General features: G+C 40.4%; 1 protein-coding gene across 4 annotated transcripts in view; it reads right to left on the bottom strand.

The window, feature by feature from the left end:
* Positions 1-346: 346 nt before the first annotated feature.
* apbb1 (amyloid beta (A4) precursor protein-binding, family B, member 1 (Fe65)) overlaps positions 347-21,138 on the bottom strand; it is a 39,260-nt gene continuing 18,468 nt past the window's right edge. The window contains exons 10-15 of one of the 4 annotated variants that reach the window (XR_013796192.1): positions 18,397-18,469; positions 18,136-18,216; positions 16,549-16,664; positions 8,161-8,337; positions 1,676-1,889; positions 347-1,279 (exon numbers count right to left, since the gene is read on the bottom strand). Coding sequence is in view for 3 of the 4 variants with exons in the window: in XM_079600267.1 (XP_079456393.1) it covers positions 1,728-1,889; positions 8,161-8,337; positions 16,549-16,664; positions 18,136-18,216; positions 18,397-18,469 (609 nt within the window). In the remaining variant the exon portion in view is untranslated. Of the gene's footprint in view, positions 1,890-8,160; positions 8,338-16,548; positions 16,665-18,135; positions 18,217-18,396; positions 18,470-21,138 lie in introns of all 4 variants that reach the window. The other 3 variants (XM_079600267.1, XM_079600268.1, XM_079600266.1) reach the window with 3 other exon arrangements.

Genomic DNA, 21,138 nt, shown 5'->3' with positions numbered 1-21,138 from the left:
CCTGTGTCTGAGTATCACAGTACAAAGCTAATGTACTGGAGGCATTTCTACATGTTACCAGTCAGTGAAGATTTATGCATAAAGTAACATTTCCTTGTTTATAAGAAACATCTTGTGATTTTATAGCTGTGCTTTAGCACACAAAGTACCCTTCATGATATTAAGGGGAGAGAATGGCATTTTCTTTGTTACATGTAATGCAGAACATATGCGGAGAATGTACGCTTATTCTACAATAAAGTCTTTTCAACAGCGTTAACAAAAGCAGCGCATTTTAAGCATCACGATCACATCTAGACTTACACACTAAATGTTAGAGTAAAAATGAAGCATTCGGAAACACAGATCAGATTGAACAAGTGCATTCAAACATTTATCTTTACCAACTGGACATGAGAATGAGCCTGGACGCGGGTGGACAACAGAGCGGCACTATTAGTGTGTGTGTGTACATGAACTACAGTTAACAACATGATATTAATGAACTCTTACACATTCTTCAAAGTTTAAGACATTGCCGTATGTTACAATGTGTATCTGACAGAAATAATGTTTATATACAGCAGGACCACTATGGTTGCAAAGCATTTGAGATATATTTCCAAAGATTGTTTCCGATACACAACATGTAAATTGTGCAGATAATCAGACTTACAATATACATTTTTTTTTTTTTTTGTGAGAAGGAATGATTTCAGTGAGTGTAGAAACTGGACCGGGACAAATGTCTCTTGCAAAGCAGTGTACGTCTCTCACACACACACACACACGGGGCTGATGTTCGGGCCGCGCAACTGTGATACAGATGAAGCATCCAACACACAAACACACAGGGGGAAACATTACAAGATCATTAAAACAAAAGCAGGCTTTCTAATGAGCAAATCCACTTTGGAAGACTAGGATATGTTAATGCTATTTCATTACACATTAGTAGTCAAATTCACACACCGGCAGAGTGGGTAATGTAAAGTAATGTGTAATATAATGTAATTGTGTTCATTTGTTACACAAATCTAGATCAGCAAAGAAATGATGGAAATTAAAAGGCTTGCAGTCAGCGAGGCAAGTCAAATAAAACGTGAAACTGCACTTATTTCCATAAAGTGAAAGTCTCATGTTGTTCAACATTTAAAACAGAAATCTTGTTCTCCACAGAAGACAGAAAGGCATACAGGTTAGGAACGTCAACACTGGGCATTTTCAGGGGGACCAACGAGGTCTGGTTTGTATTGATTCTGTGTTCTGTCCCGGTGTTGAGGTTGGGGAAGTATCAATTCTTTAGGATAAAAAAAAAAGCAGTCAAAGCTAGCACAAAAAGCCACAGGAAGAACAACAAATAATAAATAAGCACATTGCATAGTGTATAAGCTTATTTTAGTGTTTTGTGATCGCATGCGTAACGTTTAGTGTCTTTAGGTTGAGTAGGCCACATAACACCCACTACAGTGAAAACCCAATCTTGCTAACTCACATTCATTCCCTGTGCTGCTAAATGTGCTAAACGGTCCCGTACACAACCGTGGGAAAGCCAATGAAGATGTAGTGTGTGGTGTAGTGTGTGTGGTGTAGTGTGTGAGATGTGGTGTGTGAGATGTAGTGTATGAATGTAACTCTCGCTCATATTGTGCAGGAGGACATGAAGTGACATGAACAAGCCTCTACTTATACACACACACAGCGAAACACACGTGATGCAGTGAGCACTGCTGAGGACGGCTCCCTCCTCAGGGAGTCTGCGCGCCGGATCTCTTCAAGCTACCCAGCAGGCTCTGCACACCCTTCTTCACGCTGGAGCCGACCCGGCGGGCCACGGAGTCGGCAGGAGGACCGGGCAGACACGAGCCACTGCTGGGAGGCCGAGCGTCCAAACACTTCTGGTACCTCAGCTGGAAACCATGGAGGACATCGGTTACAACATTTCAGAGGAACAGCAACACGTCAACTCGATTATACAACTTAATCGAGTTTATACAACTTCAGCAGTCACTCGATTATACAGCTGTGACATACAGATGGTACTCAACCAGAATGAGACTTTTACCGCCGCCGTTCCCGCGGCGGTAAAATTGCGGGGGTGTATTTGCTGGCTTTGACCGCTAAGAGGCGCTACAATCGCAGACTTTGAAAAGTGTCAGTTTATTCTCTCTATTGCGTAATCTGCCGCCGCGCCGCGGCTCATTGAGAAGGATTGAAATGTGGTAAAACAGATCAATTCAAGTTAAACATGTAGTTAAATGAATTCATATAATCACAAGACTGAAATTAAATGTAGGCCTAATACATTTAATAAATAATGAAAACATTTCAACACAAAACATTGCAATAGAAAAATATTAGGCTACATCAATGAGGCTTTGCAAGAGCAACGTCTTATCAGCGGACCGACGGTAGCGCAGTGGACAACGCAACAGCACGAGCTTCACGGAGCTTCAAGCGATGCGAGATCGAATCTCACTAGCTTTGGCTGACAGCGTTAAATGTTTTACCATTCTTGATGCTTAGATAGGTAACTGTTTATTGAAGTCAAGCGTTTTGTTTAATTATCAATGGCACATTACAACATAAATTTGCTACTTTCCAGTAGAGCCGCTGCACAGACGACAAAACTGATGAAGGAAGATTATCAGCCGATCGCGTCAGAAAATGAAAATGACGAAGCTATCTTTAATCTGCTAAATTATTGTTTTGTGAATCATCCACAAAATTGAGATGACTGACAATTGATACCCGCCATAGCAAAGGAAGAAATTTTTAAAAACAGATCCTGGACATTTCAAGGTTTAAATAAAGTGTCGGGGGCAGTTTATTTATTTAAAACAGGGTTGCATCGAGTTAGAGTTTATTAAGTAAGAAACAGAATCTTATTCTTGCGACATTTTAAATCTGTATTGCCAAAGAAATTGCAGCTAAATAAACAATTAAAACAGTAAGCTAGTCTACAAAACGAAAATAGTTCAAAGCAACATAAATTAAGATTTTCTTTGCTTCTCTCTCGCGCTGGATCTCTTTTATTTTAGTTTATTTAGTCTCCCTGCACTGCGCGCGCCGGGTCTCTCTCGACATTAAACGAGATTTCAGGGTAAAACCCCATTATACAGCTGATAATACTGATGTCGCTGTGTGTCATCCATACAAATCACGAAAAAAAAAAACTGTAACATGATTTCAAACAGAATGCCTGGTTGAATTCACCGTACAATAAAACGAGGTGGATCGAGAATAAGCGCTGTATCTGCTGCTCACTTGCATTCGTTTAGTTGGCAAGAACGCGTTTCGTCGATAGTTCATGTTTAGATAATGCCAGATTGTTGACACACACACTCAAACGTGTTAAAATTCTACAAAACCAGTTGAAACAAACGGATTGAACACTTCAACTGAAAGTGTGTGTGAAACCTCTTTAAATAGTACAATACATAAAACTACAATATTTATAATTTAAGGGCCTACATTTGGACACATCGAGAGATATATCTTTAAAAGTATTTTGCCTTTGCCTGGTCATCAGACTCACTCTCGATATGAAAGACAGAACATTTAACACCTCCTGAACCCCCAACCCCCCACAGGCTGAGTTAGAGACCGACTTAAAACAAAGAGAAGACGCAATTCACACTTAATTCTAGACATAGCATTAGGCTAGTAAAGTGTTGATAATTAAATAATTTAATTATTTAGGCTACATGTAGGCTAATAGGCTAATATTTCTGTCATAAAAGTTTATTATTAAACATTTAATTATTTCAATAATTGAAGAAATAAAACACTACCTCGGTTTGGGCCAGCTTTTTCCAAGCAAACCTAAATACAAACGCATGTTCATTTGTTGTCATGAATACAATGTTCAACTCAATGTTAAATTCCAAGGGGATCTTTGGATCCTTACAACCAGGGTGCGCGATTTGTGAATTAGCTATTATTATTTTTTTATTTATAAATCTCGAACCACAGTGCTTTGTGCTGCTGCTAAACTAAATAACATTTATATAATATTTATGAACTTAAGTGAAACAATATCGCAACATTTCGACAAATAAATTATCTGATCTATTTTTACAATTTAATTCAGGGCGATTTAGCCTAGACATTTAATTATAGCGAGATTTCCACCCTTGTCCGTTCATCATTGGGAAGCGCTCACAGCTTTTGAGTAGGCTAGATCTGCACCTCTCTGTTTCATACGGATTACCTAATCAGATAACATTTATTAAATATTTAGACATTTAAAGGCTTTAGACATAGCCGATTTCTTATCGTGACTGAGCGGAGGAAAGTGGCTTTCGGTTCATTTTTGTGACGCGCAGTTCCCGGAGACAGAGATGACAGATAAACTTTTGAATAAAAGTTTGAATATGAATAAAAGTTTACAGTTTTGAACGATGTAGGCTACTCTACTCTGATCTGTATGACTAAAAAACTACGGAGTAGCCTATTAGGGCCTAAGTTATTTTAGATGTCTGTTATGAGAAAAATAAATCCGCGCAGCCGCGTCTGTCAAACACTAATTCAACATGCCAGAATAAAACCCGACTTTAGAACAATGGATAGCGCCATTTGGCGTGGTGTGCCAAAATACTTAATTATAAACTTCAATATTTCATTCAAAATAATCTCAAAACGCTTTGTGACATTTTGAAAGCCGTGCATGCATTAAGGCACTGGAACTGAAACTGGTTCTGATTTTATTGTTAGTCGTTTAAACGTGCCTGTTGCATATCTTTATTTTATATATTTTAAATGGTCTATTGGTGAAGTAATTTATAGCATTGGTTACTGTGGAGGGAGGGGGGATTAAAATAATTCAGCAGAAGCAGGGATGTTTAGACCAGAAGGAAATCCCCGTCCCCCTGGAAAATCGCACCCAATTGCTTAGTTAAAACCATGTTTTACAAACTCTATATGAACCACAAAAAAAAGGCTATCCTGTATAAAAAAATGTTTTGTTTGTTTGATTGTCTGCATTAATAATAGGCTATGACATGCATTAATAGGCTAATATAAAATGTACAATAATCTCTATTTGTACGGGATTCGAACCCGTGTCATCCAAATAATCGATACACTCGGCCATGAATTTACTCATTTAGAAAAGCCCGGTTTATCCAATCTGTTCCAGAGAAGCGCTCATCATTCATCTCATTCCTCAATAGAGTAGTAAACAAATAATCAGCTTCTTTGCACCTAATTTATTTTTGTTCGTTATTTTTGTTATTATTATTATTTTATCACGCTGCTCCCAACGGGTAATAGGCTTATGTCGCCCACCGACGTCTAGGCGTAGGCTACAATATGAAATAAAGGCTATATTGTTCTCGTCTCTATTTTTAAATTATGATTCTATTTTTCTGTCCTAAACAATGTTCTATAGTAGCCTATTTCATCTGTTAATTGACATTAACCCAGCTTACATTTCAAAATACGGCAATAGCTGCTGTTTTGCACAATGTCCCTCTGCGCCACCTGGCGGTCATTTCGCGAATGACTTTGAAATGCGACTGGATTATTTTTACCGCGGTAGTTTTGCCGCGGTGCCTGTCGCGGCGGTAATAGGCATTCTGGTTGAGTACCATCTGTACATGTGTTTCCTGCTCAGTGTGGTTTCCTGCTCAGTGTGTGTTTCCTGCTCAGTGTGTGTTTCCTGCTCAGTGTGTGTTTCCTGCTCAGTGTGTGTTTCCTGCTCAGTGTGTGTTTCCTGCTCAGTGTGTGTTTCCTGCTCAGTGTGTGTTTCCTGCTCAGTGTGTGTTTCCTGCTCAGTGTGTGTTTGCCGCTCAGTTTGTGGTGTTGATTTACATTATTTGTAGATTATTGTGCAGAGTGATCTGGGGCCGTATTCACAAAGAATTTTAAGGCTAAAAGTAGCTCCTAACAGGGGAATTTAGGAGCAACTCCTAAAAATAATGGGCGTGTCACTCCTAACTTTAGGACTCCTAATTTTTTTCACTAAGAGTAATTCACGAAGCATTTTAGCCCTAAAAGTAGCACCTAAGTCTGGGACAGCTTAAAAGAAGTCGAGAGGACTCCTAACTCACTAAGACCTATTCACAACGGGTCTTAAAATCGCCGCGCGACGCAGTGTATGGAGACACTCAATGACACGGAGTTATTACAAAGATACCGCCTTAACCGTGAGGGAATACTGATTGTTGTGGATCTTGTGAGGGATGCAATAACAGCGCCAACTAATCGCAACAACCCAATCAATGCCGAATTTAAATGTATGATAACACTTCGCTACCTGGCAACGGGGAAAATGCAATTGTGTAATACACTCTGTAGACCCCATATTATTCGACAGTTCTTTTTCGACAAAGTTTTCCTTTAGACATTCGCCAACTCCAAAGAAACAAAGCCAGCTTTATGGATATTGCCGGTGTGCCCGGAGTGGTCGGTGCTATAGACGGGACACATATTAAAATAATGCACGTCAAGATGAGGACATGTTTGTGAATAGAAAGAAAACCCACTCCCCAGATTGTGTTCGATGCAAACTTCACAATTCTCGATGTTGTATCCGTATCCCAGTGCCGAATTTCCCTTTTATTACGTTTTTTTTTTTTCAGCACCAACTGGGCCAGCAGCAGTGACTGATCCTGCGTCCAGTTGGGCTTTCTTTTCCGTTTTGGCGAGTTCATAATCTACCGTCATTCAACTATTACATTACTTCAATAGGAGCAACATTTCCTTGCTTTAAGTAGGGTCTATTTAGGCTAATAGGATGTCAATTAACCAAGCAAGTGTTAATGCAAGTGTCGTTTTTCATTATTAGGCAAGTGGCGGTTTTCATTAGGGTATTAGGCTACCTTGATTTAATTTAATTTAATTCACAACTTTTCTCTCTCTCTCTGCCTTTTTAGAATTACACTTCACTGGGGCCTGCACAAACATGTCATTATATATGCATTTCGATGACAATACTATTATTATTTTGTGTAGGACACAGACATAGATGTCGTAATTCCATGATTTGGTGCGTCTGTGTTGGTTCGCATGATGGCCCTGTCATCTAACAACCAATCACCGTGATCATTGCGAGGAAGCTCGTGCATGAGAATTGACGTCATCCATAGCAACGAAGACTCACTCTTAGTTTAGGAGTTGTAATTTTTCCTTACTAAGAGTAGGTCTGAAAGGCGTTGTGAATAACTTTTAAGAGAACACTCCTAGCTAAAATCTTTTAGTGCGATTTAGGAGTACTCCTAGTGGTAAGATAAAATTCTTTGTGAATACGGCCCCAGATGCATTTTAAATTATTTCAAAAAGCTTCATTGGCGAGAAAGAACTTTATCACAAAAATGCCAATCTCACCATGTTTTGGCCCTGGCATAAAGGAGCAGCTATATATAATAATAATAATATAATATAATTTGGTGATGATCCGTGTATTCTCCACCAGGATGGGACACGTCACAAGGCAAGAGTGATAATGAAGTGTAACTGTACTCTAGATCTGCTGTAAAGCCTAAACACTCTCGGTTACTGTAATCTCTGTGATCTCTGTAAAGCTGCTGTGGAACAATCTACAGTGTTAAAAGCGCTGTATAAATGAAGGTGACTTGACTTTGCATACACTGGACGTTTTTGCAAATAAAATCCTTTAAAACGTATTAAATTCTTATCATTACTATCCAGTATACTGCTACAAATAATCTACAAATCCGGAAGCAGCAAACTTTGCACAAAAAAAGTGTCAATAAATGATGCCAGTACTTTTGTTCCCAAATGATCTCATTTATACTGTTAAAGCTGAAGTGTGTGATTCCAAACACCACAGTTCATTGAATAATCCCATGTGAACTCAAGTATGAGATCTGCAATGGAGGATTAACAACTTACATTGTGGGTTCATTCCCCAAACCAAGAACATGACATCAGAAGACGTACAGTATACAGCAAAATCATATGGACTAATGTATGACTCTGTTATGGAGCATCACAGAACATGCATGTAAAAAGGCACATCATTTTTAATCATAATATGTACATTATTGTGGCAATCTTAGCAAAAATATCACTCGCAAATGAATATTTTTGGACCGTTTCAGTCTGAAGCCCAGCACTGTGTGCAACAGCATGAACTATCTGGATCTCTTTCACATGTGCAGTGGAGAAGTAATGTCACTGACAGCAAACGAGATGATAAACCAGACATGAGCTCACCATGCAGGCAGCCTGGACGGCCTCACTCAGACTGGCGGCGTTAGGGTCACACCAAAACATGTGACAGATGAAGTCTCCAGGACCCTCCGCCATGATGAATGCAAACGTGTGCACATCCTTCCCGACTCCCATGAACGCCAGGAACCGCACACGACACTCGGAGAGCACTTCCTCGGACTGTGTTGGGGACATTGAGAGGTAATATCAGTGAAGGGATTCAGCGAAGCAGATTGTTACAATATTTTACAGTATGTGTGACCATCACAGTATTACACACAGTTGTGGTCAGAAGTATTGGCACCCCTGGTAAATATGATTAAAGATGGCTGTGAAAAATTATTCACAAAAATCGAACCTTTCATTGAAGTTAAATAATAAGTGGGGAGAAAATCACATTATGAAAAAAAAAAATCTCCAAAACACGGCCACAATTATTGGCACCCCTAGAATTTTTTTACGAGTAAAAAAATCTCTGAAGTATATTCCCACTAATATTTACATTCTTTAGCACACCGGGGTGACTAATAGGGATGTCACGATAAAAATATTCCATTAGTCGGTACAGATACCATTAAAATGTTATGGTTCTCGGTACCAATTTCGGTACCACAGCAAAATCTGTTGGAACTATTTTTCTATTTTATTTAACTATTTGACTAATATAATTATTTCTATGATTCTGTCAATTTCTTCAAGTTAAGACAAACTTTTATTTTGACGGGTTGCCATGAGTTTCTGTGTCTGTGTCAGAGTGTGGATCGGGCCAAATTTTTCTGTCCGAGACCGACAGTTAAAATCCCCATTTTTTTCTCATACTAATAATGACACACGTATGTTTGTTTGTGTGGAAAGCCGCTTTTATTAAAGGGATACTCCACTTTTTTTGGAAATAGGCTCATTTTACAACTCCCCCAGAGTTAAACAGTTGAGTTTTACCGTTTTCAAATCCATTCAGCCGAACTCCGGGTCTGACGGTACCACTTTTAGCATAGCTTAGCATAGATCATTGATTCTGGTGGGTCCAGTAGCATTTCTTTCAAAATGACCAACGAGATTCAATATTTGTCCTATTTAAAACTTGACTCTTCTGTAGTTAAACCGTGTACTAAGATCGACGGAAAATGAAAAGTTGCGATTTTCCAAGCCTATATGGCTAGGAACTACTCTCATTCCGGCGTAAGAATCAAGGAACTGTGCGGCCGTACCATGGGTGCAGCAGCGTAATGATATGACGAAGCACCTGAAAATAGTCCCCAGCTCGGTAACTTCCAACATGACCGGGACTAAGTTTGTGTAGTTTTTAGGCGGCAAATTAGGTTTGCTGTGCGATTAGCCATGGTTAACCATAAATACGGTTCGGGATCAGCACCAAAGTAAATGTCATCTAAATCGTCTCTCACAAATGTCTCCATGCTACAAGGCACGCTCCCTGTGCAAGCAGGTTGTCACGTTGGTTTGTTGACGGCAAGTGCTTCGTCATATCATTACGCTGCTGCACCCATGGTACGGCCGCACAGTTCCTTGATTCTTACGCCGGAATGAGAGTAGTTCCTAGCCATATAGGCTTGGAAAATCGCAACTTTTCATTTTCCGTCGATCTTAGTACACGGTTTAACTACAGAAGAGTCAAGTTTTAAACAGGACAAATATTGAAACTCGTTGGTCATTTTGAAAGAAATGCTACTGGACCCATCAGAATCAATTATCTATGCTAAGCTATGCTAAAAGTGGTACCGTCAAACCCGGAGTTCGGCTGAATGGAATCGAAAACGGTAAAACTCAACTGTTTAACTCTGGGGGAGTTGTAAAATGAGCCTATTTCCAAAAAAAAGTGGAGTATCCCTTTAAGTAACTGTAGGAAGGCATTCGGAAATGTCCACAGATGAGCGCATCAGTGCGCGGAGCAACAAGCGCTCTTAACACAGGCGCGCATGCACGTGTTTGTGTGTATATATGATACGACGATTTTTTTTCTCAAATGAATATGGAAGTAAATTAATGCCAAATGTTTTTGAAACAAAAAGCCTGTTGAATTGCACTACTTGAAAAAAATATGCATTGCATTAACCATGCATTTTAATGCATTGTATTTTTAGGGCTTGCATTTTTTATGGGCTGAAATTCCACCAGATGGGTTTGGTGAAGACATGGATAAAAAGTACCCCATGCCCACAGTTAAATATAATGCTGGATCTTTAATGTTGTGGGCCTATTTATTTTTTGCTGGAGGTCCTGGTACATGGATTCAAGCAAATACCAACAGATAAAAAATCTAAACCTGACGGCCTCTGCTAGAAATCCTGTAATGGGCCGTGGTTAGATCTTCCATCAGAACAACGATCCAGATTCAGATTATTTTATTTAAAGCCATGTCAGCATTCAAGGCTATTTTCATGACAAAAATGTAATTACAAAAATACAAATACCATATAAATACAACAAAACCTTTTCAACAACGATCCAAAACAAACATCAAAATCAACACAAAAAAGTGTCACTGAGAACAGAATAAACCTTCTGCCATGACCATCCCAGTCCCTGACATGAACTCTATAGAAAAAGAGTGGGCTGAACTGAAGAGAAGTAGCACCAGCAAATCTGGAGAGGTTCTGTGTGGAGGAATGAAGGATCTAGAGAGATCTGTGTGGAGGAATGAAGGATCCGGAGAGATTCTGTGTGGAGGAATGAAGGATCTGGAGAGATCTGTGTGGGGGAATGAAGGATCTGGAGAGATCTGTGTGGAGGAATGAAGGATATGGAGAGATCTGTGTGGGGGAATGAAGGATATGGAGAGATCTGTGTGGAGGAATGAAGGATCCGGAGAGATTCTGTGTGGAGGAATGAAGGATCTGGAGAGATCTGTGTGGAGGAATGAAGGATCTGGAGAGATCTGTGTGGGGGAATGAAGGATCTGGAGAGATCTGTGTGGAGGAATGAAGGATATGGAGAGATCTGTGTGGAGGAATGAAGGATCTGGAGAGATCTGTGTGGGGGAATGAAGGATCTGGAGAGATCTGTGTGGAGGAATGAAGGATATGGAGAGATCTGTGTGGGGGAATGAAGGATATGGAGAGATCTGTGTGGAGGAATGAAGGATCTGGAGAGATCTGTGTGGAGGAATGAAGGATCTGGAGAGATTCTGTGTGGAGGAATGAAGGATCTGGGCCCGGTTTTTCAAAAGTAATCCACTAGGATTTTGGATAACGGATTGGATCAAATCTTGAAAATGGGTTTTTCAAAAGAGAAAACGGATTACATAATCGGATTAGATCACGTAATCCAATCTTGGTTTTGATCCAATCAAACCTTTAGTTTGGGTTTTTCAGAACTTTTTTGTAGGATTTGGATCACTTTGATCCCAAAAATCTGGATTAAACTGATCCCATCAGAACGGTGGATTCAGCGTGGATTTCATGCCCAAAATGTAATTAAAAACTTTAAAAATGTATCAAATAATACTATATTTGGATCATGCAGTATCTTACAAGATATCCTATTTATTCATAAGGTTTTAATTTTATTTGTTCATTCGTCAGGCTACAGTGATTAGGTATAGGCTTGAACGTATTCAGCCTTTCAGTATAGGCCTACAGCAAAGTAGAAAGAGTTTGGCCTCATAAAATAATCCCCCAAACAGCTGTCAAAATTGACCAAAAACAATAAATTTTATTCTGTCACTAATTGATATATATATATATATATATATATATATATATATATATATATATATATATATATATTCATCACAATCGAAAATATTTTTGTTTTTAGAATATTTATTAGTGATGCATGCAATGATTACAGAATAACCAAAAAAATACAAAGAATGGCAATCACTGATTTTTGAAATCCCAAACAAATCCAAATCAGAAATAGTGTCTAACTATTGCGTCCCTTGTTGCACGTCCGTTCTGGCAGAATGCAGGAGGTTGGTTAGGGTCTCCAAGGGGCTCAGGTGCATCATTGTCAGCACAGAGAGGGACATTGCGCTTAGTAGCGATGTTGTGCAGGACAATACAGGCAAGGGTTGTGTTGCATGCTTTCTGTGGTTCCGCTCTCAGGTAGTTAAGACATGCAAAGCTACCTCTTAAGAACTCCATTAAGTCTTTTTTTTTATTCAATACATCTATATTTTAAACTTGTTATAAATATCCTCAATGTACAGTGTTTGTGTTGTCTCAGATGAGCGGAGCTGGAAGAGGATGGGGTGGGGTTTTTCTTGTTTTTATTTTTTTGTGTGTTTTCATTTCAAATAAAAAGAAACTTATATTGACCCCACAGTGGCTATTCTACTTGTTGCTCTTTACATATCTATAGTTCTACATTGTGATTTCCTATCCTGTTTGAGCACTGGTTATCCAGATTTGGTGATCCTGAAAAGTTCCTATCCGGATCAGATTGATCCAATCCGATGTTGCTTTAAAAAACTGGCTCAAAAGTAAACTGGATTACGTGATCACGGATCGCAAAAAAAAGGATTACTAAATCCGGATCAATTTTATCCAGATTAAACCTTTTGAAAAACCGGGCCCTGGAGAGATTCTGTATGGAGGAATGAAGGATCTGGAGAGATCTGTGTGGGGGAATGAAGGATCTGGAGAGATCTGTGTGGAGGAATGAAGGATCTGGAGAGATCTGTGTGGAAGAATGAAGGATCTGGAGAGGTTCTGTGTGGAGGAATGAAGGATCTGGAGAGATTCTGTGTGGAGGAATGAAGGATCTGGAGAGATCTGTATGGAGGAATGAAGGATCTGGGGAGATTCTGTGTGGAGGAATGAAGGATCAGGAGAGATTCTGTGTGGAGGAATGAAGGATCTGGGGAGATTCTGTGTGGAGGAATGAAGGATCTGGGGAGATTCTGTGTGGAGGAATGAAGGATCAGGAGAGATTCTGTGTGGAGGAATGAAGGATCTGGGGAGATTCTGTATGGAGGAATGAAGGATCTGGGGAGATTCTGTGTGGAGGAATGAAGGATCTGGGGAGATTCTGTATGGAGGAATGAAGGATCTGGAGAGAGTCTGTGTGGAGGAATGAAGGATCTGGAGAGATTCTGTGTGGAGGAATGAAGGATCTGGAGAGATCTGTATGGAGGAATGAAGGATCTGGGGAGATTCTGTGTGGAGGAATGAAGGATCTGGAGAGATCTGTGTGGAGGAATGAAGGATCTGGAGAGATTCTGTGTGGAGGAATGAAGGATCTGGAGAGATCTGTGTGGAGAAATTAAGGATCTGGAGAGATTCTGTGTGGAGGAATTAAGGATCTGGAGAGATCTGTATGGAGGAATGAAGGATCTGGGGAGATTCTGTGTGGAGGAATGAAGGATCTGGGGAGATTCTGTGTGGAGGAATGAAGGATCTGGAGAGATTCTGTGTGGAGGAATGAAGGATCTGGAGAGGTTCTGTGTGGAGGAATGAAGAATCTGGAGAGAGTCTGTGTGGAGGAATGAAGGATCTGGAGAGATTCTGTGTGGAGGAATGAAGGATCTGGAGAGATTCTGTGTGGAGGAATGAAGGATCTGGAGAGATTCTGTGTGGAGGAATGAAGGATCTGGAGAGATTCTGTGTGGAGGAATGAAGGATCTGGAGATGTTCTGTGTGGAGGAATGAAGGATCTGGAGAGGTTCTGTGTGGAGGAATGAAGGATCTGGAGAGATTCTGTATGGAGGAATGAAGGATCTGGAGAGATCTGTATGGAGGAATGAAGGATCTGGGGAGATTCTGTGTGGAGGAATGAAGGATCTGGAGAGATTCTGTATGGAGGAATGAAGGATCTGGAGAGATCTGTGTGGCGGAATAAAGGATCTGGAGAGGTTCTGTGTGGAGGAATGAAGGATCTGGGGAGATTCTGTATGGAGGAATGAAGGATCTGGGGAGATTCTGTGTGGAGGAATGAAGGATCTGGAGAGATTCTGTGTGGAGGAATGAAGGATCTGGAGAGGTTCTGTGTGGAGGAATGAAGGATCTGGAGAGATTCTGTATGGAGGAATGAAGGATCTGGAGAGATCTGTATGGAGGAATGAAGGATCTGGGGAGATTCTGTATGGAGGAATGAAGGATCTGGGGAGATTCTGTATGGAGGAATGAATGATCTGGGGAGATTCTGTGAGGAGGAATGAAGGATCTGGAGAGATTCTGTGTGGAGGAATGAAGGATCTGGAGAGATTCTGTGTGGAGGAATGAAGGATCTGGAGAGATTCTGTATGGAGGAATGAAGGATCTGGAGAGATCTGTATGGAGGAATGAAGGATCTGGGGAGATTCTGTATGGAGGAATGAAGGATCTGGGGAGATTCTGTATGGAGGAATGAAGGATCTGGAGAGATCTGTGTGGCGGAATAAAGGATCTGGAGAGATTCTGTGTGGAGGAATGAAGGATCTGGGGAGATTCTGTATGGAGGAATGAAGGATCTGGGGAGATTCTGTGTGGAGGAATGAAGGATCTGGAGAGATTCTGTGTGGAGGAATGAAGGATCTGGAGAGGTTCTGTGTGGAGGAATGAAGGATCTGGAGAGATTCTGTATGGAGGAATGAAGGATCTGGAGAGATCTGTATGGAGGAATGAAGGATCTGGGGAGATTCTGTATGGAGGAATGAAGGATCTGGGGAGATTCTGTATGGAGGAATGAATGATCTGGGGAGATTCTGTGAGGAGGAATGAAGGATCTGGAGAGATTCTGTGTGGAGGAATGAAGGATCTGGAGAGATTCTGTGTGGAGGAATGAAGGATCTGGAGAGATTCTGTATGGAGGAATGAAGGATCTGGAGAGATCTGTATGGAGGAATGAAGGATCTGGGGAGATTCTGTATGGAGGAATGAAGGATCTGGGGAGATCTGAAGGATCTGGAGAGATCTGAAGGATCTGGATGAAGGATCTGTATGAAGGATCTGGAGAGATCTGTTTGGAGGAATGAAGGATCTGGAGAGATTCTGTATGGAGGAATGAAGGATCTGGGGAGATTCTGTATGGAGGAATGAAGGATCTGGGGAGATTCTGTATGGAGGAATGAAGGATCTGGAGAGATCTGTGTGGAGGAATGAAGGATCTGGAGAGATTCTGTGTGGAGGAATGAAGGATCTGGAGAGGTTCTGTGTGGAGGAATGAAGGATCTGGAGAGATTCTGTGTGGAGGAATGAAGGATCTGGAGAGGTTCTGTGCGGAGGAATGAAGGATCTGGAGAGATTCTGTGTGGAGGAATGAAGGATCCGGAGAGATCTGTGTGGAGGAATGAAGGATCTGGAGAGGTTCTGTGTGGAGGAATGAAGGATCTGGAGAGATTCTGTGTGGAGGAATGAAGGATCTGGAGAGGTTCTGTGTGGAGGAATGAAGGATCTGGAGAGATTCTGTGCGGAGGAATGAAGGATCCGGAGAGATTCTGTGTGGAGGAATGAAGGATCTGGAGAGATTCTGTGTGGAGGAATGAAGGATCTGGAGAGGTTCTGTGTGGAGGAATGAAGGATCTGGAGAGATTCTGTATGGAGGAATGAAGGATCTGGAGAGGTTCTGTGTGGAGGAATGAAGGATCTGGAGAGGTTCTGTGTGGAGGAATGAAGGATCTGGGGAGATTCTGTATGGAGGAATGAAGGATCTGGGGAGATTCTGTATGAAGGATCTGGGGAGATTCTGTATGAAGGATCTGGAGAGATCTGTGTGGAGGAATGAAGGATCTGGAGAGATTCTGTATGGAGGAATGAAGGATCTGGGGAGATTCTGTATGGAGGAATGAAGGATCTGGGGAGACTCTGTATGGAGGAATGAAGGATCTGGAGAGATCTGTGTGGAGGAATGAAGGATCTGGAGAGATTCTGTGTGGAGGAATGAAGGATCTGGAGAGGTTCTGTGTGGAGGAATGAAGGATCTGGAGAGATTCTGTGCGGAGGAATGAAGGATCCGGAGAGATTCTGTGTGGAGGAATGAAGGATCTGGAGAGATTCTGTGTGGAGGAATGAAGGATCTGGAGAGGTTCTGTGCGGAGGAATGAAGGATCTGGAGAGATACTGTGTGGAGGAATGCTCTCTGATCTCTTGTCATATGTTCTCCAAACTCATCGGGCATTATAGGAGAAAACTCAGAGCTGTTATCTTAGAAAAAGAAGGTAGCAAAAAGTATTTAATAAAAGGGTGCCAATAGTTATGGCCAATGTGTTTGAGAAAATCATTAATTTCATAAAGCATGCATTTCACAATGTGCTTTACCCCCCAGTTTCAATTATTTTACTTCAATGAAAGGAGTGATTTTTGCGATTTGTTTAAATGAAAAATCAAAAGGATAAACAATGCAGATTTACTCCTACAATCATATTTGATCATATTTACCAGAGGTGCCAAAAACACTGACCAAAACTGCATGATACTGAAGTACTGCAAGATTGTCAACAGACACACACTTTACCTCAGAAGTTATAATGGTGAGTGTAGCGGACGCCACGTTCACTTTCACCGCTGTCCAATCCTCCTTGTCTTTGCTGTTGAGGGCCATCTCCAGCGCTACATTAATAACCTCCATGCCTTCAGGAGACACATACCAACACAACTCCACTTTGATTTCTGGCAGCTACATATGATTTGAACATGACAACAAATAGATGTTATTTTGAGTGCTCAGAGGTGTTACATAGGGCTGTCGCGATAACCGCAACATTGAAATACCGTGATACTGACAAGCTAACCGCAGAGGAATGCAAGCAACCGCGATATTCACGTTTTAATTTTCATAAGGCCCTTCTTAAAAACGCATCAAGCCAAGGCACTCGAGAATTGAAGTAAATGTGTATATATATATATATATATATATATATATATATATATTAGAGCCGGGACTTTAACGCGTTAATTAAGATAAATTAATTACACAAAAAATGATGCGTTAAACATTTTTTAACGCATTTTAATCGCACTTATTTTTGCACCGCGGAACGTTTCTCACTGGATGAGTTTACGCGGACTGATTATACTGGAGCACCAACTAGCGTTTATAACTTCCATAGACAGTATATAAACGATAACTTCAGACAACAACAAACCACAGTGAACATGAACAAAGAAGCTGACGAGACCGCTTTGTTTGGCCCCGTGGATGGGACATTTTGTTATAAAAAACGAACGGATGGAAGCGTCGATAAGAGCATGGTTGTGTGCAAGCTATGCAACAAGGAATTCGGAACGGCTATTGCTACATTTAATGGCAAAAAATAGCACTGGTCTGCTGGACTTGGTTGAACAAAAATAAACAATATTTTGTTGCTTAAGCTTATGTATTCAGTCATTATTCAATGGTATACTAAAAATCCATGTGAAAAAAATTACTTCTCACTGTTCTCAGGTCAAATATTTATATGCGATTAAAATGCGATTAATTTCGATTAATTAATTAAAAAGCCTCTAATTAATTAGATAAATTTTTTTACACCTTGTCTAATTACATCTATCTTTGAATGTATCAGCGTTTTTGAATGGTTTAGTGACTCAAAGACGGTGCAGCAATGAAACTGCTGAGTGATCTGCAGAGACGAGCAGTGCTGGAGAAATATCAGCTGAAAGCCTCTCCTCAACTGACATTCGATATAACGGTTACATATAACAATAGTCTAACAAGCTTATTGTCAGGTTTATGTTCTGGTATGCGTACCCTTATTATTACATTCTCTTCTGTTAACTTCACTTCCTGTTTCAACAGTTTAGTTTCGGTTACATGGGTTACTGAATATGTCCTTGTTTTTGTGCCTGCTGCCCACAACATGACACTTATTTATATAGCAATAAATAAACCAATGAATAAATGGCGGAAATATCACATATCGCGCTATTGAGCCACTCAAAATTACCGCAATTCTCCTTCACCACGACAGCTCTAATGTCATAGCCACATAAAAACATGCGACAGCGTTTTCTGCGTTTTGGTGCAGAAAATAACAGGTAAAGTGTGCATTTGTATATAATGGCATGAGAGTAAAGCGTTAACAAACAGACGGCATCCTACCAACTGGCTTTGTCACCGGCACACGACCCAAATACCAAACCTGGAAGTGCTGGGCCAGCTCATTCTTGGGAGCTGGGAACTCTGGAGGAGAAGAGATCAGAATCAGTCACAACAGCATATTTCCATGATCCATTACAATACTCGTATAGAAGTGATGTAAACACGTGATGTCAAACCCAACACTTTCAACAGCGTTACATACTGTCTAACACTTGAGACCATGCAGAAAACAAAAGCTGAATACAGCATCGGTCATGTTACCCTGGAAAGGGATGTCCCTGAGTCTGGACGGATCAGTGTTCAGTCTGCCGGAAGACTTCCTCTGGGCCATGATCTGGAGAAAAAGATAAACAAATAAAGCTAATCATTAATAAAAAGCACATGGATATTACTCCATTACTAGTCACGAGTGATGCTTGCGCGTTGGGGTCTCGATCTCCAAATTGATCTCACAGCGTAAGCCACACGGCGTAAGCCACACAGAAGTGGCGACACTAGTGTATAGAGAGTATTAAAGGCTGAAGTTGCTATATCGTGTATATGATGTTAAAAAAAGTTATTTGCAACATGTCATGAAAAAGTCGGTTTTGTCTTAGATGAGCGTATCAGTTCGGCCAAACCAGATCTGTGTCAATGTGGTCTCGGTCTTAAAGTGACATCAGCCTAATAAACCTGCCGCTGTCTGTCATTAATGTTAACCAAACAAAAAGCAAAGAGAAATCATTCACAGAAATCCTGATGTGTGGGGGAACCGAGGACAAACGCGAACGTACTCTGTCGATTGCCAGGTTCTCGGATTGTTTGTCCTCATGTTTGCGGTCTCTCACATTTTGAAAACATTATAAGATTTGAAATATCTTTTGGTGTGGCCCCAGCATTAATTAGACACACTGAAAAGCAGGTGACAAATAATTCAAGTCATGTGACAAGGGAAACAAATATATAAATATTAATATATAATAATATATAAATAAGAGAGAAAAATAAAATAAAAAAATCTTACAATACACTAAATATACATAAACCACAAGAGTAAACAAACCTGACAATGACAGAACCGATATTACACTCTCTTACTAGTAAGATATAATACATTATAAAGCCATATCAAAAATATAACAAGATCTTACTCGTTAAAAACTAAGCCTTTAATAATAATAATAATAATAATATAGCTGCAAGCAGCAATCACCGGGGCCAAGCGCAAGCAAGACGACAAGACATGCCAAAGTGGCTGGGAGTGTGAGACCAACTGCAGCTAGGAGCAATTGAAGACATTTGAAGATGAATTTTGGCAAAATGGTTGAAAAATCACATACAATAACTAAAAATATGATTATCACTTTCGACCAATAGGTGGCGCAGTTACGAAACTGATGTGATGTGGTCAGAGTGAAGTGACAATGACACATACAAAGTTTGGTGTCAATATGTCAAGGCATTGCAGATATAAAGCCTGAATAGTCATTTTGGCATCATGCCTCAACTTTGTCACTGCGGTATACGAAAACGGTTTCGTCTATCGACACGAAATCCATAACTTTTACTCGGCACGGTCTGGAGATGACACGATACGATTTTGGTGAAAATCGGACGTTCGGTCTAGGAGGAGTTCGAAAAAGTAGGTTTTAAAAGAAAATAAAGATGGCGGACAGTGAAGTTTGGCTGACTATGGCAAAATTGGTATCTATGTTTTCAGCATAACCCAAGGAATCTATTAAGATCAGTGTCATTACAATAGGCAAATGTATGCAAAAGTTATTAGCATTTTTGGAAATTTAATTATAACTTTTGACCAAAAGGTGGCGCTGTCTTGAAATCTTTTGAGTACCTTCAAGGCCTTGTACTGATGACCCATACTGAGTTTCGTAACGATACGTTCATGCGTTCATAAAATACAGCATTTTAGCACATAATTCAAAATGGCCGACAGCCAAAATGGCCGATATGGGAAAATTGAATATCAGTCAACTCAGTATGACGCCCTGAATCTATCGAGACCACTTTTATGATTTTTGGACAAACCGTTCAGAAGTTATAAGCAAAAACATAAATTCTTCATATCTCCGGACCAGTAGGTGGCGCTGCGCCGAAACGCAGCATGTAGCCTCAGGTCATGCTTGTGATGACATGTACCAAATTTGGTCTGAATCTGATAAAGCGTTGTGGAGATACGGCCTTACGTCTGTTTTCGCAAGCGCAACGTAAAATTAAATTGCGTGGTATTCGTGAACGGTTTGACAAATCAACTTGAATTCCATAACTTTTTGTCGTCATGGTCTGGAGATGATCTGGTTCAATTTTCGTGAAATGCGGAGCAACGGCCTAGGAGGAGTTCGAAAAAGTAGGTTTTTCGGAAAATTCAAAATGGCGGGAAAACTATTATGACGGAAAATGACGTCATAGAGTGCAATCGAATCATCGTGAGCTCAGGAATCAGAGGAAAAAAGAATTTTGTTGATAGGCCTTACGGTTCAAAAGTTATTAGCATACAATTTCTGAAACTTTGGACAGGTGGTGGCGCTAGAGGGAATGAGTTAGAAACACCAAAATTGGTGTATTTGATGTTGGGACTGTCCTCTATCAGAATGTCAAACCAAAACAACTTTCCCGCATACGCTTCTATGGGCTGCCATAGACGCCCAGTCGGAAGAAAAAGAAGAATAAGAACCGGAACAGATACAAAAGGTGCCCGCACCTTCAGTGCTTGGCCCCTAATTAACAGCAGATGTGGAATAAATAAATCACTGTGGAAAAGGCAGACATTCAGACTTGATGATGACGAAGACTTTAAACTAGAAATCCAAAAACATACCCTTTGTAACAACTTCTCATAATCAACTCTTAAGGGTTTGTACTGATGTTTGTAAAGCACTGGCATTATGGTCAACTCGTTTAAAATGAGACGATATACCAGTACGCATATCTCCGGTCCTAATTTTACTACGATAATATTTACCAACATCTGCAAGACCACAAGGGCACGAATGAGACCGATCACAT

This window comes from Phoxinus phoxinus (genome assembly GCF_949152265.1).
Source record: "Phoxinus phoxinus genome assembly, chromosome: 23".
Classification (NCBI taxonomy): domain Eukaryota; kingdom Metazoa; phylum Chordata; class Actinopteri; order Cypriniformes; family Leuciscidae; genus Phoxinus; species Phoxinus phoxinus.
Note: the sequence above shows the minus strand (reverse complement) of the source record. Positions and strands in the feature narration are given on the sequence as shown.